This window comes from Pantherophis guttatus, chromosome 1 (assembly GCF_059756535.1).
Source record: "Pantherophis guttatus breed Tessera chromosome 1, ASM5975653v1, whole genome shotgun sequence".
Lineage (NCBI taxonomy): Eukaryota > Metazoa > Chordata > Lepidosauria > Squamata > Colubridae > Pantherophis > Pantherophis guttatus.
The window spans coordinates 300,178,168-300,202,243 of record NC_142063.1 but is presented as its reverse complement, the minus strand read 5'-3'; the positions used below and the strand labels follow the sequence as shown (position 1 = coordinate 300,202,243).

Below are 24,076 nucleotides of genomic sequence, written 5' to 3'. Positions count from 1 at the left end.
CAATGTGCGCTTGCGCAGCCGGCACGTGGACCAGAGCGGCTCATTCAAGAAGAGTGAGCGACTCCGGTACCTTTCGGGCACTTGCCTTCCCTGACAGCCAGTCACGGGAGAAAGGTGAGCAGTAGGAGTCCGGGAATGGTGCATTCCCCGAGTCCGGGGAATGGGGCGGGTGGGCGGAGCCTCCAGCTGCCATTGCTACTGGTTGTCCGAACCACCGGCCATCATCGCTACCTACTCACCCGAGCCGGTCTGAACCGGGAGCATTTCACCCCTGCTATATCTATTCAAAAAGCTATAGACAAGAATGATTTCAATCGGAATAGAACTGGAAGGGACCTTGGAGGTCTTCTAATCTAGTCCATACCCCTGCTCAAGCAGGAGACTCTATACCAGTGATGGTGAACCTTTTAGACACCAAGTGCCCAAACTGCATGTGTGTACATGTCCAAACTGAAAGATGTGTGCATGTGCGCAAAAGTGTGCATGCATGGACATGTGTGAATGTGCACATGCGCAGGAATGCACAAACATGCACATGCACAGACATGCACATGCACAGCAGAGCCCTGAAGACCAGCTGGCCAGCGGGAGGCGGGGCTTCCCAACACCGGCAGCACAGCAAGAGGTAAGATCTTTTTCTTTCGTGAGCTTCTGTTTCATCTTTTGCAGCGAAACAAAAACTCACAAAAGAAATGCCACAGAGAACTGACCTGGGACGACGCTGTGTGTGCCAGCAGAGACTCTGCGTGCCACCTCTGGCATGCATGCCATAGGTTTGCCATCATGGCTCTATACCATTTCAGATAGGTGGCTATCCAGTCTTTTCTTAAAAACCTCCAGTGATGGAGAACCTACAACTTTTGAAGGCAAGCTGTTTCACTAGTTAATTGTCCTCAATGTTAGGAAATTTCTCCTTAATTTGAGGTTGTTTCTATCTTTGATTAGTTTCCATCAATTGTTTCTTGTCTTCTGGTACTTTGGAAAATAAGAAGACCGCCCCCCTTTATTGTGGCAACCCCTCAAATACTAGAATATTGCTATCAAATCACTCCTAGTCCTCCTTTTCTCTGGACTGGCCATACCCAATTCCTGCAACCTTTCTTCATATATTTTTGTCTCCAGGCCCTTAATCATCTTAATTGCTCTTCTTTGCACTTTTCCCAAGTCTCAACATCTTTTTTGTAATGTGATAACCAAAACTGGATGCAGTATTCCAGGTGTGGTCTTAGTAAGGATTTATAAAGTAGTACTAATACTTCACGTGATTTTGATTCTAGGCCTCAGTTTATACAACCAAGGATTGTATTAGCTTTTTTGGTTGCTGCCGCACACTGCTGGCTCATGTTTAAATGACTGTCCACTAGGATTCCAAGGGCCCTTCTCACAGTTATTGTTTTTGGGCCAGGTTTTCTCTAATCTGTACTTGTGCCTTTGGTATTCATATTTGGTATTCATACAAGTATTCATGTTATATGAAACTATAACGAAAGCACATTTGTGGGCTTTCAAAAACTGGGCAAAGAACAGGCTGGGCAAGATTGCTATGACTGCTGTCACTTCCATAATAGAGGTAGTCTTTGATTTACAACTGTAGTTGAGCCTGGAAACCATGAGGGTCATTAAACAGGTGACCATGTGACTGCACCCGATTTTGTGACCATTTTTGCTGTGATTAAGCAAATGATGCAATCATTATGCAATCTCATTTTGCAAGAAATTGGAAGTAAACAGTGTTTTCCAGCAAAAAATATTGTAAATCACAGTGATATGACTGCTGGGCACTGCAAATGGCAATAAATGTGGGTTGGTTGCCCCATCTTGTAAAAGATTCCTTTGACTCTTGAAATACTACTTCATGGTGATGGTGGGGTGTGTGTGCATAGATCAGGTTACAATTCTGATGATACTAGAAAAATAACTAAGTTTTCTCTTTAGCAATTATGATAGGTTTCAGCTATAATCCCAGCCCATGGAAGATTTATAGTTCTGAATCATCTAATGATACTTCAGGAAAAAGAAAAAAGGTAAGCACTTATATTTAGATGTTTCTCAAGAAAAACTATAAATGAAGGGGCTAAAATGTTTAAAAGACTCTCAATTTTGTTACTTGAAGAAAATACAAATTTGTATCTAGTTCAGAGATTGCTCCTAAGACTTTCAGTGTTGCTCCTCTTGAGAATTCTCCAAGTTCTTGCTTCCTCTGAAAGCAACCAAATTAGCCTATAGAGATTTGAATGGAACCCTGCAGAGTGCAGAATGCATGTATCTATTTCTCTGAACAGGTCATTTTTCTCTCATGGCTTCTTGCAGTCAGAGGCTGCCAAGAACAATAGTTTGCCTTAATATTTCATATGAATACACCATGAAGCACAATTGTTTTCACTCAGTGTGAATACAAATCCTCACAATATCAAGCTAAAAAAAAAAAAAACAGAAGAAAAAATTTGCAATGCTAAGTGAAGTACCGTTACAATTCAAGTATACGTAGTCACAAAGTGTGTATATGTAGCAACGAAATAGAAAATGAATGTAAACATGCACGCTTTGGGAGGGGGAGGGAGAATTAAACAATACAGGTAGTCCTCGATTTACAACAGTTCGTTTAGTGACTGTTCGAAGTTACAATGGCACTGAAAAAGGTACATGACCGTTTTTCACACTTATAATCGTTGCCGCATCCCCATGGTCATGTGAATTACATTCAGCTGCTTGATAACTAACACACATTTTTGATGGTTGCAGTGCCACTGGGTCACATGATCCCCTTTTGCGACTTTCTGACAAGCAAAGTCAATGGGGAAGCCAAATTCACTTAACAACCATGTTACTAATTTAAGAATTGCAGTGATTCACTTAACAAATGTTGCAAAAGTTGTAAAATGGGGTAAAACTCACTTAACAAATTTCTCACTTAGCAACATAAATTTTGGGCTCAATTGTGGTCGTAACATGAGGACTACCTATATATCTGAATATCATCATTATCAACTGCTTATCATAGACCCTTTGGAATACAGAAAAATAAGTGGATTATTATAGCCAAAATATAATTTTGCAACCACCTATTAAATTGACTTACATAATAATTTATATACATGTAATGAAGGGTGTGATTCAATTAAACTCCCACATTTTAATATTGCATTTAACATAATATATATTTATTTGTTACAGTTATAATTGTTTTTATGAGATGTACACCAACTGAAATCATGTGCTGAAATGGATGGCTGTAAAAATCAAATAAATAAAATAAAATTAGAAATCTCCAGAAGTAATATGAGTAGAAAAGCAACAAATGAGAAAACTAGTAGTATGTAGTATATGAGATCCACAGAAGCCATTTATTTCCAAAAATGGCAAAATAAATAGCCAAGGCTAGAAAGCTGTTAGACTAAATGAAAAGGTAAATTGGTTTGATCGTCACATAATTATTCTTTTATAACTTTTCCACTAAAAGTAGCCTGCTCGTTGAACAGATATGAAAACTCAGAAAGTATTTGCTCTAACTAAAGGTATGGTTTCACTTAGTTGTACGATTGTTGTTTCCATAGGACCAGTAGCAGTTAAAAGCAATGCCAATGGAATTTGTTTTTCAACAAATTCAAAACACATGGATCCGGTTTAATTTTTAAAAACTAAGCAATGTATACTGCTCAAAAAAATAAAGGGAACACAAGCAGAAGACATCCGAGATCTGAATGAACGAAACAGCCTTTTTAAATACTTTGTTCATTACATACAGTAGTTTATACACTGCTCAAACAACTAAAGGGAACACAAAACTACTGTATGTAACGAACAAAGTATTTAATAAGGCTGTTTCGTTCATTCAGATCTCGGATGTCTTCTGCTTGTGTTCCCTTTATTTTTTTGAGCAGTGTATTTATTATTAGTTCTATGTTAGAATCTCTGTAGCAGCCGAAATACTGTATATATTGTTTATTAATGAATATAGGTACAGGTAGTCCTCGACTTACAACCAGTCACATAGGCCCCAAAAGCTACTTTTGACCCAGTTTCATAATTCCAAAGTCACCCTCTCACCCGCGTCATGTGATCACATTTTGGGCACTCATCAAGTGGCCACATTTACAGCACCCGATGGTCGTATCACTGCAATTTATGGTTTGCTGAAAAACAGTGTATACTTCCAATGTCTGGCACAAACCAGCCCATAGTAAACTTTAACCACCACAACTTTGCTTAATAACTGTGACATTTGCATAACGACTGCCACAAAAAAGATTGTAAGAAGCCCTGGTAGCGCAGCAGACAAAAGCACTGTTATTAACATCAGCTGCCTGCAATTACTGCAAGTTCAAATCTCTCCAAGGCTCAAGGTTGACTCAGCCTTCCATCCTTTCTAAGGTAGGTAAAATGAGGACCCAGATTGTGGGGACAATAAGATGACTTTGTATAAAATATACAAAAGTATGAAGGCTATTGCTTAACGCATTGTAAGCCACCCTAAGTCTCCAGAGAAGGGCGGCATATAAATCAAATAAAAAAAAAAAAATCAGGTCTAGTTCCATGGTGATCCACTTTACGACCATCATAATTTATGGCCGTAATTGCCAGGATCAAGTACACTCATAACTCGAGGACTACTTGTATTTTGTGGCAAATTTCGTTCCTAAGAAAGATACTGACAAGTATTATTTTTGTAACAGTTTACACTGAGAATCATAAAGGGGTCCACAGAAATGTGTGGATGTCAAAAACTGATCCCAGAACTGAGACTTGACAGTTTGATGTGTTGGGCCCTGGTTGTCATAAGCTCCACTTGAGGCTTGCTTGAATGAAAACCAGTACGAGGGATTGAGGCTATCATTGTCTGGATCCCTTTCTTCCTACAGTACTTTAATCACAGAAGATGCAGCAAGCAATGTTATAAACCTATTCTAGGCAGCTTTGACTCTGCATGTGAGCCTAAGATGGTCTGAATAGTGTTTGTGTTTTGCAAGTTTGCCATTGAACCACAAAGTGTAGATGTCGTTAGTTTTAGATGAATATGAGCTCCTAAACTGACTAAATTTGACCTAAATGGAAGATTATTTTTATGGTGGCCTAAGTGGAAGTATTCCGATCTTCTGGTATTTGGTAACAGAAGGAAAAACCAAAGAAGCGATGCATGGAACACTTTTGGGTGTGATCTCTGCAGACATATTTTGTTAGTTCATCCTTTCCAGTAATTGCTATTTGGGCAGCCACCTTCCCTGATGGCAAAAGACTCGCTCTATAAGACCCCCTGGAATTCCAACGGCCTGAGATCGGAAGGGAAATTGTCAGCAAAGACCACCTGCCTTAAAATTGGATCTAATAACCTCCAGAAAACAAATACTTCCATCTGTTTCCTTCCTTCATTCCCTCCACTCCCCGGAAGGACTGAGAATAATCTTTCACCCAAGGAAACAGCACAGGGAACCTCTAACTGTTATGCTGCAGATGCCAAGGGTGGTTCCTGAAGACAGTTACATGGAGAACTGCCTTTATAAGTTCTGTTGAAGGTATTATTCAGATTCTAAATCTCCATGTAAAGTCATCTGGTGTAAAGATGATCTTGATGGAAATATGCAAGAATCATTACCTAGGCAAAAGAAGCCAAAAAACTTTTCAAGTCCAGAGTAAGGCAATATCACTTGGAAGTGCCTCAGGGAGATGCCTCCTAATTTGCTGAAGTATAAAAGGAGGAGGTACAGTACAAACAGCCTTGCAAGATTCTGTTAATATTGCCAATTTCAGTAAAGAGAGTTTTAGCCTTCCTCTGGAGTTGATTTTCTGATTTGAGGTTGATATTCACCTGTCAGAAAGTTTTTCTGAAGTACCTTAGGAACTACTCAAGACTTTAGAGGTCATAGCAGCAAAGAAAATTAGAATGAATTTTAAAAAGGAATTATTTGATAGGTTAATAGTGTTGCACAGCTTTGGTAAATGTTAAATTTACAGGATACAATGCTAATTTATACAAATTGTTGTGTAACAAATTATACATGCAATGCAGTACAGAATAAAACCTGAGATTACTTTTAAGATTCTGCTCAGATACCAGCTGTTTCATAAATATTCAAAATGTTCCATACCTGATACAAGAACCTTTTCACTCGCCAAAGTTCCATTTTCTTGCTGAGCTACCAGATTTTTCAGTATAACTTGTGTGGCTCCCAGTCTTGGCAGTGTGACATGTGTAAGAAATGGCAAATTGTTTTTCTTGGCAAATGCCTGACTGGTTTCTCTTCTTTTTCTAAGAAAACCACCTTCTGGAAACAATACAATCCACTTGCGACTACGGCTCCTGTAATATTTTTCTAGATGTTCATGGAGGAGTACAAGCTGCTGGTCACGATAAGCTTTTCCCTAAAATTGAAATGACAAAAATAATACTTAATCAAATATCAGAATAATCTCTACTTTCCTACTCAAACCAGTTATTTTTACTGAAAAACTTCAAACCAATTTGTTTCCAATAAATTGTGAATTTAGGAAATAAAGTAAACATGAAATTAATATATAATTAACATATTTTACAGGACTTCAATTTCCTTTTTCAAAGCTAGATTCATACACTGCAATAAGGTATAATATACTTTGTTTGATTAGAGCTCAGTATGAAGTATAAATCAAGTATGTATGAATTTTTAAATAAAATATAAAAGAAGCCATGGCTTATTACACTGTATGAGAGATCCTTCATGCTTTCTGATCTTGGTTGTTTTCTTACAGATGTTTCATTACCCAAACTAGGTAACATCATCAGTGCTAGTAGGAGTGGCGTTTGCTCTCAATTCATATTCTAGTGGCTTGTTCTGTCAGTGTTAGTGGGGATGGTTAGAGGTTCTTTGGTTGGGCTGTTTACTGTTAGCTTGACATTCCTTGATTGGAGTCTTGTTTACTTCTTGTTGGTTTGATGTTAATCTATGCACATATGGGTGTTGATTGCTGGTCCAGAGATATTTTGGTCTTTTTGTTCCCTTTTTGGTTTGTTGATTGTCTCCCTGGCACAGTATAGATTTGTTTATATCTCTCTCTATTAATTACCAATTTGTCAGAGTGCCAGGTTTACAAGAATTCTCTAGCGTTTTTGGGCCTGGCTTGGTGTAGGATGGTCACAATTTTCCAGTTGAAACTATGACCATATGTTGTGAAATTAAAGAGGTTTCTTTCATCATGTCTAGATGATGATGGATGCATTCTGGATGATGATGAATGAGTACTTAGAGTGCAGTACTGCAGGCTAATTCTGCTAACTGCCGGCTGCCTGCAATTTGGCAGTTCGAATCTCACCAGGCTTGAGGTTGATTCAGCCTTCCATCCTTCCAAGGTGGGTAAAATGAAGACCCAAATTGTTGGGGGCAATATGCTGACTCTGTAAACCACTTAGAGGGGGGCTGTAAAGTACTGTAAAGTGGTATATAAATCTAAGTGCTATTGCTATTCTGCTAGTCCTCTGCCTGTTTGTCCTACATAGTAGCTTTGCAGTCTTTACACTATAGATTGTATGACTCTTGTTTTTCCTTCTGGGGCTGCTCAATCTTTTGGTTTACTTAGGATGTTTTGAAGAGCTTTAGTTGGTTTGTTTGCTGCACTGATCCCATGTGGTAGTAATTATCTGTTAGTGGTTTCTGAGATGATTTTGATATATGACAATGTTATCCATTTTATGGCTTGTGTTGGATGTGCTATATTGGGTTGAATTTATGCTCAAGCATAAACATATTGCAGCCACCCAGAACAGCAAAAAAAGGAAACAGAACATCTATACATCATATTCCAACAAAATGAATATCCATGCAATTTCATCAAAAAGTGCCTAATTTAACAAGCCAAGTGAACAAAAAGATCAAAACACCTCCCCACCAGCAATCAACACTCCATAGATGAACATAGACAAAGATTAATATCAGACTTATAATCAAGAAGTAAACTTTTTTTTTCTTTTTATGACCCTGTAATTTCTTGTTTTGGTGTGGAGTGACGACACCTACGCAAAGTTTGCAGCAGATATTTTCTCTTTGCGCCCTAATAGGGAAACATTTGTCCAGTGCTGTGGAGTCGGAGTCGGAGTCGAGGAGTCGGAGTCAGAGGAAATTTTGGGTACCTGGAGTCAGAGTCGGAAGTACAAAAAACTGAGGAGTCGGAGTCAGAACATTCATCTCCCGACTCCACAGCCAGTGCTGTGGAGTCGGAGGAAATTTTGGGTACCTGGAGTCGGAAGTACAAAAAACTGAGGAGTCGAAGTTGGAGTCGGAACATTCATCTCCCGACTCCACAGCCCTGCATTTGTCACTGCCTATGATTGAATTCTCAACCTTCTGAGTGGAAAGACCTCTAGTCCATCTTGCGACTCAATCAAGAAGTACACAATACCCCAATCAAATAACTGCAAAACAAGCTAAGAGTAAACAGGCCAACAAAGAACCACCAAAACCACTCCCACTAATACTGACAGAGCAAGCCACTGGAATATGAACTGAGAACAAAGTCAACTCCCTACTAAGCACTGATGATGTTATCTAGTTTGGGCAATGAAATATCTGCAAGAAAACAACAGAGCTCAGAAATATCTGCAAGAAAACAACCACCTCAACCCTGAACTACGAATATTTTCCTTTATCAATATATTGTATGACTTCATACAAAGTGTTTACATTAAGAGTATTATTAGAAATTAGATACAAAAGTAAATCATGGAGTTGTCCATTATTTAAGTAATTCATATATTTTGTAGTTACAAACCACACAATACATATTGATGACTACACTTCACTAACAAGGAATGGTAAATAATAATACTATTCCCAGAACTGAAAGAAAGATAGCTTTCATTCAAGTTTAAGTGCTAGGCCTGACCTAGATAATCCTTTATGGCCTGGCACCAAGTTACCTTCAGGACTGTAGTCACCCACTAGAATTGGACAGATCAAGTTGATGTCTCTGAGAAAAGTAGTTTGGGGAAGAGGAAAAACCTCAGCGGTACTATTTCGGCCACTAGAGATTAGGCAAGCACTTATTTGAATTGCCTTACAGACACATCTGAAAACAGAACTCTTCCAGAAGGTGTTTTGAGATATGACACCAGGAATTTTGCTTTATTCTATATGCATGTGTTTTTTATTTTTAAGTTCTTCCATTCCCTCCACTAACCAGAAGGATTGAGAATGAACTTTTGCTCAAGGAAACTGAAAAGGGAACCTCCTCAGAAGCCAAGAGTGGCACCTGAGGAGAGCTACATGGAGAATGCCTTGATAAGTTGTCACAGGTCCTAGTTATAATATGATTCAGATTCCCAATCTCCATAAATGGTCACTAGGTGTACATACTAGTAAAGATGACTGTACACCAGTGTTTCCCAAACTTGACCCTTTGAAGATGTATGGACTTCAACTCCCAGAATTCCTCATCCAGGCATACTATTCCTCAACCAGGCATACTGGCTGGGGAATTCTGGGAGTTGAAGTCCATGCATCTTAAAATAGCCAAGTTTGGGAAACACTGCTGTACACCAACTGTGCATTAATTGTTGTATTCTAATAAAGCAATCAGAGTTTTGTGGGAATGTGATAGGACATAAATGAAATAAAAATTATTTATATAAATTATGCAAATTTAAAATAATCTCTTTCCTATGTATATTTCTACATTTCCTAGCATTAAGGTTCAAGTTAACAGATGGGAAAAAGATCAAATCACTTCTTAAGAAAAGTATCCTATTTCTACAAATGATCTTCCATACATGTACACTGGACTTAAGCATGAAGCTTCAACTTTTAGAAATAATTCTCCCCCTTCCTTACCCTAGAAAAAGCATCCAAAACCCGAAAAAGCATCATGAGATGAGCTTTATGTTAAAATAATAATACTTTTAATGTTCATTTTAAAATAAAAATAAAAAAGTGAGCACAGAATCTGTTCAACTGGGTAAATAAAATCAATGTAATCAGCCTTATCATTTCATAAACTTGTTATACACTAATCCAGTTAAAAGTAAACTTCCCAGAGAACAGGCAATCAAATTAAATTTAATTATTTGTGAATTAATCATTCTTCCATTTCTCCCTGTAGCCCAACAAGGTAGACCAGATTAAAAAAACAATGCCACATAGATCAAGATTTTTGTTGTAACAAATGAGCAGGTCCTCCTCTATTTTTATCTTTATGTAAGCTAGGGAGGGGCCTGCCTGTCATATTTACTCAATCCTATCTTATCTGACCATTGCTATGGTACTTCCTCCTTCAAGGTCATTCCCTATGTCCTCTATACTCCCCCATTGACATCATCTTACTTATTTGGGGATAAATCCAATCAAAATATGTTCCCGCCATTATTTCCTTTGCTGCTAGCTTTATAACTAATTGCTAAGTCTACCAAGCTCAACAATTTCTAGCCAAGTGGAAATTAATATTCAAAGGCTCCAAATTGTGTTCATTTCTTTTCACATTTTTTCCATAGAAACCTGGAGTGACCAGAAATGGAAGGAAAGAAGCGACAATCTGTTATAGAACTGAACTATACCTAAAGAAGAACAGGAAATAGATATCAGAGTTTGTAGAGCTATGACCACTCTATTTTGAACCTTGTGGTCTGGATCTAGGCTACTTCCATTCTCCAGCTACTTTCTAAAATAATCCATTAAGAAATGTTATTTTTCAACTCACTCTTCTTTCTCCAGGGACCATTTTTTTGTCTTTAATTTATAGCCTACATGTTCACTTTAATCCTTTTGAAGTTTATGGCTGTTTGTCTTTATCACTTTTTTCTGTCTTTCACTTTCTTTATCTGCAAACATTGTTGAACAGCAGGAAACAAGTTACCAAAAAGCAGAATATTGCATCCGCATCAGTAGTATTCTCTCAAATACATAGGATTGATTGTTGGCTGTCCAATAATAAACATACCGTATCTTAGAATTTTCTAAATGAATAATTAAGTAAAGACTATAAAACTACAAAAGTCACTCAATTGGAATTCTTTGCCTACATGTCTACTATGCAGATCAAATTATAAATTAAGAGATTTATATGATTTATAAGGTAGATTTATGGGAGATGAATTTTACATCTTAAACAACACTTTCCAAATCTGTAATTCTATGAAGAATATAAATGTTTTGTATATCAAAGATACATTACAATTTCTGCTGCCCTGATATTTAAGGATGCAAAATATTCTCTTGCGCTGCAGTTCTAAAGAATCATCTATATGTGTAAAAACACTAAACTCTTAAGATAAGTATGTTTTACAGTTTTCAAAATGAGTTGCCCAGAGTTGTCTGAAAGGTGAGAGGTTATATAAATGTTTTAAATAAATAAGTATGGGATACCTGGCATATAGAGAAGTCATTCAGACAAAGCCAAAATTTGGATTAATATTTTATTTAAAAAGTTTGGATTCACTTGTTCCTATCTCACATTAGATTAGAAACTTGTGGCAAACCATGTACTCCAATCCTCCCAAAAGTATAGTTTGCTTTAAACAGAGGTCTTGTATTTTTAAGTGGGTGAACAAAATAAATGACAATGTCTACAGTACACCAAACCAGTATTCTTAGTAGTTACTGTGTATTTCTCCACATTCTGTTAATTTTTTCATTAATTGTTGACACTATTAGAAATGGATTTCAATTTAATATATAGCAATAGCAACACAGTAACACTTAGATTTATATACGGCCCCATAGTACTTTACAGCACTTTCTGTGTGGTTTACAGAGTCAGCATATGGTCCCCAGCAATCAGAGTCCTCATTTTCCCAACCTTGGAAGGATGGAAGGCTGAATCAACCTTGAACATGTCAGGATTGAACTCTGGGATGTAAGCAGAGTTAGCGTGCAATATTGCATTCTAACCACTGAGCCATCAAGGCTCTTCATATACATTGACAATTATAACAAGATACATATAAATATTTAAGAAAGCAAATTTTACTATTAAAATATTTGTAGTTCTTGCCTGTCTTATAAAGAAGTCTCCATGAATCAGAGATACAATTCCAAAATTTGTGTATTTAAATATATGATCCATCAGCCACATCATCCGACGAACAACCTGGGAAAATTGAGATAAGAAATAGTGTGCATTCTGCATATAAACAAAGCAAAAATCAGAGATAGGTTTTCTGTTCCACAGAAGCAAATTTATAAAAATACAAACATATTTTTGCTATTAAATGGAAAACTGAATACAATTTGCATCCTTATAATGTTCGTATAAATGTATCAACATTTACTAAAAGCTTATTAGCTTTCATGAAGTATTTACTAAAGCAACATTCTCTCAGTATTCTCTCCTTCTTCCTAAAATCCTCACTTTCACTTTATATAAAATCAACAGATAGCTATTTCTTCACTATCTTGGATAAATTATATTATTTTAAATCCACTTTCATTAATTAACATTTTTAAAGCTCTCACACAATCTTTATTTCAGATAAGAAAAAGCAAGAGAATACAAAGCAAACTTGTAAATGGTAAACAGGATTTGCAAAACTATATTGATTATTCAAAAAATGGACGTTGCTTACCTGAACGTCCCTTCTCGACGCGCTGCTGGAGAATGCAAAGCTTCGGGTTGTTCAATAGTCGAGTAGCCTACACTGAGTGTGTTTCTTTAAATCTTTACTTCAGACACGCCCACTTGCTCAACAGAGTCTCAGTTTTGTTCACGAAGGAAGAGGCAGTAGAATAGAGGAAAAAAATCCTCAGCAGCCAGATCGGGTTGGGTTGGATTCTCCAGCAGCGCGTCAAGAAGGGACGTTCAGGTAAGCAACGTCCGTTCTCCAACGGGCTGCTTGGAGAATCCAAAGCTTCGGGATATACCCAAGCAAGTTTAGACTGGGAGGGAGGCTGGCTGCTGCACAGCGTCTGAAAAAGTACACACAGCCTGAAGCACACGGCGACCGAAGGATGCCTCAGCCGAGGCGAAAGAGTCCACCTTGTAGTGCCGAATGAAGGGATTCAAGGATGACCAGGTAGCCGCCCTGCAGATGTCGGAGACGGACGCATTGGTGGCCCAGGCAGCCGTGGTGGCGGCGCTCCTTGTGGAATGAGGAAGGATCCACGGTGGAACAGGGGTGTTCCTAGCAGAATATCCCCTGGAGATGCAAGACTTAATCCATCTCCCAATCGTCGTGAAAGAGACTTTCCTGCCCATAGTGGCAGGCAGGAAAGAAACGAAAAGCAATTCCGACCTACGGAAGTGCTCTGTTCTTTTTACGTATCTGCGAAGCACTCGCCGGACATCTAAGAGGTGCCAGTTTGCCTCTAGAGGATGTCGTGGTGTCGGGCAGAAGTCAGGAAGGACCGATTCCTGCGCACGATGAAAGGAGGAGTTTACCTTAGGCAGGAATGAGGGATCCAGTCTCAGTACGACTCGGTTTGTGTGAAAAATGCAGAGGTCACTCCTCACCGATAAGGCCGCAAGTTCAGATATACGGCGAGCCAAAGTAATCGCTACTAAGAATGCCACCTTGAGTGTCAACCATCGGAGGCTGATGGAGGCGAGAGGCTCGAACGGAAGATGCATGAGGGCCTGAAGAACTAAGGAGAGGTCCCAGGATGGGTAGCGATGGACGACTGGGGGACGCAGATTGGCTGCCCCGAGTAAAAAGGCACGAATCGTAGGATCCTGCGAGAGGGGTAGATTGGAGTTAGTAGAGAGGACAGTACTCAGCGCAGCAACCTGGCGACGAAGAGTGTTAGGAGCCAGATTCTTATCAAAGCCCTCCTGGAGGAAGCCCAGAACTTCGGGAACGGAGGCGGACGTAGGATCTAGGTGAGACCCGGCGCACCAGGAGCAAAAGGAAGTCCAAGTAGCGTTATATATACGGCAAGTAGACGGCCGTCGGGACGCCTGTATAGTGGGGATCGCAGTGTTGGGCACGTTGACTTTCCTCAACAAGATCCTCTTAAGCGCCAGGCGGTCAACTGCAACCACTGGGGCTCTGGGTGCAGTATGACCCCCTGGCTGAGAGCAATCCTGTCCCCCGGTATCCGCCACGGTCGTGCCACCAACAGGTCCACCAAGTCCGCAAACCAGGCCCTCCGTGGCCAATGGGGCGCTACCAGGATGACGTCGCCTCTGTTATTATCCTGCGAAGGAGGCGAGGAAGGAGTGGCAGGGGAGGAAAGGAGTAGAGGAGTCCGCTCGGCCAGGGAGAGGCGAGTGCGTCGACTCCTTCCGCTTGAGGACACGGGTACCGAGTGAAGAACCTGGGAAGGTGTGCGTTGTCGCGGCTGGCGAATAGATCGACTAGAGGCATGCCGAACCTACGAACAATTTCGGCGAACAGATCCGGGTGAAGTCGCCACTCGGCGTGGTCCAGATGTTGTCTGCTGAGCCAGTCCGCTCTGTTGTTCGTGGTCCCGGCAATGTGTTCTGCCACAAGGGACAGGACGTGTTTTTCTGCTCAGGTCAGAAGTAGTGTCGTCTCTTCCATAAGCGGTCCTGATCGGGTCCCCCCTTGGCAGTTCACATGTGCTTTTGCTGTTACATTGTCCGTGCGTATTAGGAGGTGATGCCCCGTCACGACATGCTGGAACTGTAGGAGAGAGAGACGGATCGCGCGGAGCTCCAGCCAGTTGATCCCGTTTCGGCGATCCTCCGGCGACCATGTACCCTGGGCGACGTGAGAGAGAAAGTGACCGCCCCATCCCGTCAGGCTGGCGTCCGTTGTCACTACGAGGCGTTGTAGATCGTGAAAACAACAGCCTTTCAGCAGGTTCAGGTTCCATTCACCAATGGAGGGACCGTATGATTCCCGGTGGAAGGGAGACTTGCCTGGAAGAGTTGCTGCACTTGGACCTCTGAAACGGGAGGAGGAACCATTGTAGCTGCCGGGAGTGAAACCTCGCCCATGGAACTACGGACAGGCAAGATATCATCTTCCCGAGCAGGTGCGACAGGATCAGCAAGGCCACTCTCCGGGAGGCTAGTACTTGAGAGAGCAAGGACCGGAGACTGGAGCAGCGGTCCGTTGACAAGAAGACCTGGCCTATCACCGAATCTATTAAGGTTCCCAAGTGAAGGATCCGTGTAGTAGGCTGCAACTGACTCTTTGGAATGTTGATTGAAAAGCCATGTTGACGAAGGCAGCAGCATACTACTGCTAGGTCTCGCGTAGCCTGGGTCGGAGAGGCAGAGAGTACAAGGATATCGTCCAGGTAACAGTGCAGCCACACCAGCTGTTGACGGAGGTGGGCCGCCACTGCTGCCAGGAGTTTTGTGAAAGTCCTGGGGGCAGAAGAGAGGCCGAAGGGCATCGCCCTGTACTGGAAGTGCCGGTTGTCGTAGGCAAAGCAGAGGAAACGTCGATGAGATGGTCGAATAGGCACGTGGAGGTACGCCTCCTTCAAATCGATGGATGTCATCCAGTCCGAACGGCGAATGGAAGCCAAGATTGAGCGGAGAGACTCCATTTTGAACTGGTGGTAGATGATAAACTCGTTCAGCCGCTTGAGATCCAGTATGCCTCTGTAACCCCCTGATGCCTTGGGGACCAGAAAAAAGATGGAGTAGAAGCTGGTCCCCCGATGTTGAGGGGGGACCGGTTCTATGGCCCGGATTTGGAGCAGGTGATGGATCTCTGCGTCCATTAAGCGCCGTTTGGTGAGGTTGGAAGAGAGAGGGCATTGTACAAAACGGTATGGAGGACGAGCACAGAACTCCAGGGTGAGACCCAGGAAAATCGTCTGGAGTACCCAGGCGTCCAACGTTGACATCTCCCACTGTGAGAGGAAATGTCTGAGGTGGCCGCCGATAGGAAAATGAGTGTAGTCATTTTCCTCTTCTGAATGCACGGGCGCCAGTGCCTTGGAAGGGCCGTTTGGTTGCTGGGGGCTTCCGCCTGCGGTCTCTGAAGGAGGTTCTATCGAAGGAGCGGTCGAACCCTTGCGAGTAAGGTCTGGAAGGGAAGGACCCAGAGGGTCCGGCGGCGGCCCAAAAGGGCTGTCTGGTAGAGTATGGCGAAGGCTTACGATCAACTCTTCTGTACGAGGATGGCATGATTTTCCGTTTATCCTTGTCCTCGACAAGGATGGGGTCTAAGTCTTCGCCAAAGAGACAGGAACCCTTGTAGGGTATGGAGGCCAAGCGCCACCTGGACTTTGCGTCAGCTCTCCAATTCTTCAGCCACAGCAAACGGCGAGAGGTAACTGAGGACACCAGGGCCCTAGATGCAAATTTAGGCTGTTAAGCGAGGCATCCGCCGTGTATTCTGTTGCCGCCACCAGTTTATTAACATCCTGGTGGAGACGAGTGTCATCCGGAGGAAGGCATTCTTGTAGTTCGCGGAGCCAAATTAACGTTGCCCGGCTGAAGAAAGAAGCTGAGGTAGCCGCCCTGACTGCCCATGCTGCAGCATTATGAGTCCGACGGAAGGTAAACTCCGCCTTTCGGTCTTCAGAGCGTAAACCGTCAGCTACGTCACCAGAAATTACCGATGAGGAAGTCAAGTTCGTGACTGGAGCATCAACCGTCGGTAATTGAAGCAGGTCCTGCAGGCTAGGAGCCGAGCAATATAATTTTTGTCTAGTCCCGTAGGGGCAGGCAATGAGGAAGGTGAAGCCCAAGAACGCTGAACCACCTCTGAGAATAGCTGTGGACATGGGATGAAGTCTTCTTCGCACTTAGGAGCTGCGAACAGTGCCTCATGTGGCTGCGAAGGCCCTGGTTGATCTACCAACATGGTAGGATCTGTCATTTTTGTAGACTGTTGGCCTTATGCAAAAGGGACTTAAATAGTGACGGTCTGAAGAGACCAGAAAAGGCAGGCTTATCTGGAGGCATATCCTCGTCATCGGAGAACTCCATATCTTGGAAATCCGCTTCATTATCCTCTGAGGATGACTCCCCACTGCGCCCGTAATTGCGATGGGAAGTGTCCGGGCGCAGCACGGATGGATACTGGGCCGAGGCCGACTGGGCAGGGCGTGGGTGAGGAGGAGGAGGACAGTAGTGAGCCTGAGGCCAGGCCGCATACTGTGCCGGCTGCTGAGCGTTCGCCAATGTCCGGGAAACAGTTTCAGATATCAGCCGTTGAATGTCGTAAGGAAATGGAGGAGCCAATTCCGCCGTACGCAGGCCAGCGGCTGTGGGAGTAAAGGTCGCCTCAAGAGGTGCCCTTTGAGGAAGCGAAGCATTACGAGAAAGGTCCACCGGGCCCCAGGACTGGGCCAAATTGAGGGCAGAAGGTTGCGGATGTTTGAACTGGAGAAGTGGCTGCGGCTGTGTGGCGGTTTGTTGAGGAGGTTGATCAGCTGACTCTGCCACGGGTGAGAGAGGAGGCGGCTGGTTGGAGGCTGCCACCTGGTCCAAAGACTTGCGCGCTTTCTCGAATTGTCGTTCCATGGCCTTATATCTCCTGGAAGCGTCCTTGGCCGCAGCCGATGACGATCTGGATCGTTTGGAAGATGTAGCTGCAGAGGAAGAAGAACGAGATGAGCGTTTCCTGGAAGACCTGTGCGATCTATCTGGCAGCGGTCGTTCCAGAGAACTTTGGACAGCCTCAAGGTCGGAAGAGAGGGCACGTTCCGCCATCGCCAGGTAATGGAATTCAAACTACATTTATTCCTTTTTTTTTTTTTTCAGAAAATGAACCAGTCAAACAACAAGAAGAAGCAGGAGGCAATTGAAATAACTGTAGACCTCAGCTGACAGAAGGAAATGATTAAGAGAAGTCTTTTAGGCCGTTGATTGCCAGCAGATTACTGCGCGTGCTCAGAGCTGTTGCCGGGCAGATTATGTCAGCCACTCGATGGGTGACAGAGAAAATGGCGCCAAATTCGATACCTGAGTAAGCTGAGCAAGGACTGTGCTGTAATGGCGGACGAGGGCTGCGCCGTATTCTCCCGGCTGAGAAGGGCGATCGGCAGGCACTTTGAGAAGGGCAGTGGAGCGAGCCAAGACAAGTATGCTCCCAGCGCCTGAGGAACAGAAGGCGGGCGCGCGAAACTCAAAAGCGCTCCAAGCGCCAACCGCAGCGGTCACAACGTTGAAAAAACGGCCGATAGGGGGAGATTGCGGCAATCGCAGCTGCCGTTCGGCAAGGGAGGCGGCGTGCAAAATCCTGCTGCGGTTTGAAGCGTGCGATTACTCAGAAGCAATCCAGACACGAAAACCAAGCCTCCCGTTGTCAGAATGTGCCACTGAGAGCAGCGGTAGTAACTCTTCAGGGGAATAATAAGTCAATGGCGGGGGCGGTATTGCCGGCAGGCCGGGGAACCAACCCACACGCCAGCGGCAATTAGAGTCAATGGATGGCGTCTGAGGAGGAGCGGAGCTTGTCAGAACGAAGTAAAGAACAGGGGCGATTAGCCTGGAGCCCCAGGCCACTCACCCCTGCCACAACGTTGAGATGAGGAATAAGTCCAATTTAGTAATCCAAAGCTTCGGAAAGGAACAATAGTCTAGCCAGAAACTGGAGAAATTTTCAGACAGTGTCACAGGCTCAACTGAGTGAACTAAACTGAGACTCTGTTGAGCAAGTGGGCGTGTCTGAAGAAAAGATTTAAAGGAACACACTCAGTGTAGGCTACTCGACTATTGAACAACCCGAAGCTTTGGATTCTCCAAGCAATGCGTTGGAGAATATACCTACCCAATAATACTTTTTAAGATCTTTAAACCTTTCTATTTTAGAGAGCATTCACTTACAATGTTGTCTTAATTTTTAAAATTTGTGTAGATGTACAAAGTTAAATTTATTCTTGTATTATACCCATCACATCAGTGGTGTAATGTAAAATTTGTTACTACGGCTTCTGTGAGTGTGGCTTGGGGAGGTAATGTGACTGGGGGATGTGGCCAACTTTTTTTTTTAACTTTTAAAAGCATTTCTTCTACAACCTCTTGAAGAGGTTGTAGAAAAAAATGGGATCGTCAGAGGCTTTTAAAAGCACTTTTTTGATGATCCCAGCTGAGCCGTGCGATCATCAGAGACTTTTTTTTAAACTTTTAAAAGCATTTTTTCGACCGAAGAGGTTGTAGAAAAAATGCTTTTAAAAGTAAAAAAAAAAACCCCTCTGATGATCGCGTGGCTCAGCTGGGCATTGGGGGAGGTGCGCAGGGATTTTTGCTACCGGTTCTTCGAACCATCTGCCACCATTGCTACCGCCTGAACTGGGAGCATTTCACCCCTGTATCACATTCATTTTGAACATGCCATTATATATTCTCTATTACATTCTCCTTAAAAGATCAGAACCCGTGTAGGAATGTTTCTTGAACCTCAGGTATAAGTGGATTCTTTAATGATAGCAACAGGCAGAAAGGAGGATTTTGCATAACCTCATCTAGTATACCAGCTGCATCCTTCCTGAGACAGTCAAACTTGACTGCTTTTTCATGTCTTCGTTACATCCCATCTTGAGTGTTGAAATATGCTCTACTAGGAGCTACAGTATCCTTGACAAATATTTGAAAATTTAAGTTAGTTACCTTAGGTTACCTAAGGGTCAGTTTCACCTATTACAAACTTCTTATATTTGTAAGATCAGAAATATAGGTCCTCTTAAATGTATCTACTATCAAAGGCTCATGTTTTTGACTTGTGGGAGTGGTTCTTTTCTTGCTATGGCACTCACTCCTTTAGCATTTATACCTGACCCCAATTCTCTCAGGGTTTAGGAAATTTGTAAAGATGCATGCCTTCCATCAGACTCTTAACTGTCCAATGATTTGATTATTTTGTTGTTTAAATGTCTATTTTAGCTTCAATGCAGGTAGTCCTCAAGTTAGGAACATAATTGAGCCCAACATTTCCATTGCTAAGTAAGAAAGTTGTTAAGTGAGTTTTACCTCTTTTTACAACCTTTCTTGCCATAGTTGTTAAATGAATCACTGGACTTGTTAACTTAGTAACAAGACTGTTAAGTGAATCTGTCTTCCCCATTGATTTTGGTTGTCAGAAGGTTGCAAAAGGTGATCAAATGACATTGGGGAAATTGCAATCGTCATAAATACATATCAGTTGCCAAGCATCTGGATTTTGATCACATGTCCCTAGGGATGCTGCAATGGTCGTAAGTGTGAAAAATGATCATAAGTCACTTTTTTAAATGCCATTTCTAATGTCAAACAGTCACATATGGTTGTAAACTGAGGACTAGCTGTACTCAAATTTTTATTTTTATTTATTATCATGGCTGTACATCAGAGCAGGTAGGTAGGTAGGTAGGTAGGTAGGTAGGTAGGTAGGGATATACCAGGGCTGTCAAACTCCTGTCCTGTGGGCCGGATGCGGCATGCGCTGGCCACCCAGTTAGTAAAGGGTAAAAAAGTCCCAATATGCCGTTTGACATTCCTGGGATAGACAGATAAAGACAGACTGACTGACTTTAATGCTGCCTGACCTGAACACTTATAAGTCCTGCTTCTACAGCACAGACATGTAAATAATGAAAGTTGAGAAGATACAGAAATATAAAATATGATTAAAGTATTGGATGGACATATGTTTTGTGCACAAGTCTTCTAATGTTGTATTTCTGAAAAAAGTACCCAGATTGTTCAACAAGTACAATATATCAACAATATCTATCGAAGTAGCATACCGTGCCTTTGTCTTGAAGGCACATCATTAGAGTGCAAATATCTCCAGTTGCTTGATGGTTCACCAGCATCAAAGCTTCATCTTCTGAAACTGTTCTAATATCATCTCCCCATTCCATGACTGTGCAAAAACAGAAGAACAGACTTAATTAAAATAACAGTCACTTACACAAAGATGATAGCAACTCATGTTTCACAGGGATTCCAACAAATTACAATACATTGATTTGTAAATTTGGATTACTTCAACTATAATACACAAAATATAAAAAACAAAGTCTTATAAAAATGAGGCAAAACTAAAATGTAGCAATCTTGTAGTAAAATTTCTAAATTCAGGAACAAACACTACATTTTCCATTTGTAAATTTGTAAATTATTATATAGTATATATTGAACATGTATGTCAAAACTATCTTTGAAAATAAGTAAAACAATGATAAGGCAAGAAAAAAATGAAGGCTTATAAAGATGAGGCAAAATGTAGTAATCTGGCAGGTAAATTTCTGAATTCAGAAACAAATACCCTAGATTTTCCATTTTTAAATTTGTAAATTATTATGTACTGTATATTGAACATGTATGTTGAAACTATCTTTGAAAATAAGTAAAACAATGATAAGACAAAGTCTGTTTCAAAGTGAACCCAATACCTGGTGATTTCATGATTATCTAATTATTCTAATTTTCAAAAACTTGAAATGATTTACCATTGCATTCTTCTATTATTATTTCCTTAATTTTCTACTCTAGCCTGATAAATTCCATAAGTTTCCTGGTCAAATATCAACAAAGATGGCAAGGATATTACAATGCTTCAGTTTTTAATTCAAGCATTCATATTCTGATACCAAATGCTTAAAGCTTAAAAAACACTGATGAATGACAAAGACCCGCACATAGTGAAATCTTTTCCTTCACAGGTATATAAAAGTGTCTACAAACATTATTGAATCATACAAAAACAGGGTGGATAAAAATCAATGATTTTTTTAAAAAAATAAAAAAAATCAGATTTTTTTTATTTAAATCAGATTTTTTTGATTTTTATCGAATTTATTTTAATAAAAAACTTTTGGGGTAAAAATCTATCGTAAGATAGTTTTCTATTTAAGATACATAAATAATTTAGTTTATTCAGCATGAAATGGAGCTTAGTTATGTAGCATGAGGCTGTATATTCTGCAACACTGGGACTATCGGTGAGTCAACAGTGGGTCAAAGGAGTAGCAGAGATGACAGTTGCTCTTTAAAAATTATGATTTAAATCAAGTTGATTTAAATCAAGCCTTTTTACTAGTGATTTAAATCATGATTTAAATTGTGATTTAAATCAACTCGATTTAAATCAAATCCACCCTGTACAAAAAAATAGTGTATCATAAAATCCCAATTTGAGTCACACAAATTCAGCCTGGATAGAGTTCAATATGTTAACAATCCCCCAAATGGGTCAACTTTAGTTACCCTGGATAAATGCCATGTGTGATAGCCCATGACTGAGTAGGTCATGCAAGGTGAGCTGCAAAACTTAACTTGCTAAAATTATCATGGGGCATGTTCTCGTTTTTATTTTCAGAATTTAATATCCACTCCCTGATGATGGACCACTTCGTAACTTTTCCTATGAGCATACTGATACTAGCACTAATCCAATACTGAAGCTGATTAGTTTTCTTGCAGGTAGAGAGAATGATGATTGAACAATTCTGAGTATATATATGTGAATTATCCCATATGAACCATCTGCCTTTGTAAATATTTCTGAAATATTAGCTTTATATGTCATCATTAAAGAAAGTAAAGAACCCTGGAATACAGTCACCCTATAGTACTCCTAGAGATGTAGAATGATTTCCATCAAGAGTTCCAATAATAATGTAAAGCTCAGTTATCTAGGAAAGTTTAGGAATGTCAATTCCTAAATGTTATTCTATAAAATAATCTGAACTAATTTTAACTCCACTCTGGAATTTTTAGATCGGATTCTCTCACTACATGTTCTACAGTTGCCTTGATTCCCTTAATATTTCATTTTATTATCTGTTCAGTATAAGGTTACATGCAACACATTGGAGGCTACAAAATGTTCCTAAGAAAAAATACAATATGGAAAAGAATCATAATTATGCTCTTCCAAAAAAATTAGATTAGATCTTAAGATTGAAGGAGGTTACTACTCTAATTTTTGTAAAACTGATATAAGAAAATAAATCTGTAAATGATTATCAAGTTTTTTTTTACTTAATAACAGATCATGATACGTTATTAAGAATTCTAAATTTCTGAAGCTTGCTATGGAGGGAATAGTCATCCTGAGAGAACATGCATTTCTTCTATTATCTTCAAAGCCTCTGTAATAAGCAAAACTAAAAGTCTCTTATTCTTATACATTTGACAAGACTGGTCAGAGTCTAAATTTTATCTTAAGTTCAAAATACAGATACACATTTTCAATCATAAAAATGTTCAAGTGGCAAGGTCAGGTTAAGGTGATGTTAGCTAATAAATGTGTCATAACTCCTAAAATATGTAAGTTCATATACAAACATAGAGAGATCTATCAATACCTATTCAGAAATAATTAAGATACCTAACCAGAAATAATTAAGATATTCCTAAAGCAATTTTAAATACTTTTGAATTTAACAAATCTGCAGATCCTAAGTTTTTCTTCAAAAAAACTTTTATTATTTTTATATCAAGTACAGAAAAAACTACTGAAAAAGAAATATACGAAACAATATATGTAAAAATTTTTTAAAAAGCCCTATAGGAATTCCATCTCGCTCAAATGCTGTAATTAGGGGAAGGACATCAAATGCAGCACCTCTCTGGAAGAAAGGTAACAGCAGCAATAACTACGAAGATGCTGCACCAAGGCCAGAGGAAGAGCTACATTCTGTGTCAATGGTAGAAGATTTCTGGGACAGAAGGTTTGAGACAACCAATCTTTCACTTAATGATGTTATCCCTGTACAACAGGGGTGTCAAACTCAATTTCATTGAGGGCCATATTAGGATGGTGTGTGACCTCGGGGGGGGGGGGGAGGGCCAGCTCGACACTCATGTCAGGGGCGCCTCTGGTGGCCTGAGCGCTCTGCCAGAGAAAACAGGTTCCCAAGTTCCGTTTTGAGCTGCAACGGCCTCCTGCAACCCTCTGCCAGAGAAAACGGATCCCCGGGAGGGCTTGAGCTCTGTTTTCACTGACAGAGGCACTGCTACTACGCTGTTTCAAGGGCAGCCCTGCAGGCAGATCTAAGCACTCCTGCTCTACAGGTATTACAGTTATATTTTGTTCCTTTTGATAATTCACTATGATAATACAAATTAATAATATTCTGTGATCAAGCTGTAAGTCACTTTGATAATTGAGAAATATTTTGAAAAATAAAAATGTACTTAAAAATTCTGATACTAAAGCCTAAAGGCCTTACAATCCATGAATTGTGCATGTAGCCAGCTATAGAAGTGAAACTTCAAAAACCGTAATATTTGGGTATTTTGAAGATAATTTCAAAAATAAGAAAGA

At 40.7% G+C, this 24,076-nt stretch overlaps 1 protein-coding gene across 3 annotated transcripts in view; it reads right to left on the bottom strand.

The window, feature by feature from the left end:
• The window catches only part of LPGAT1 (lysophosphatidylglycerol acyltransferase 1), a 53,286-nt gene that overhangs the window by 15,037 nt on the left and 14,173 nt on the right, over positions 1-24,076 (bottom strand). For all 3 annotated transcript variants that reach the window (XM_034427768.3, XM_034427770.3, XM_034427769.3), the window contains 3 exons: positions 20,547-20,665; positions 11,950-12,045; positions 6,084-6,357 (listed from right to left, as the gene is read on the bottom strand). In XM_034427768.3, coding sequence (XP_034283659.1) covers positions 6,084-6,357; positions 11,950-12,045; positions 20,547-20,665 — 489 coding nt within the window. The remainder of the gene's footprint in view (positions 1-6,083; positions 6,358-11,949; positions 12,046-20,546; positions 20,666-24,076) is intronic.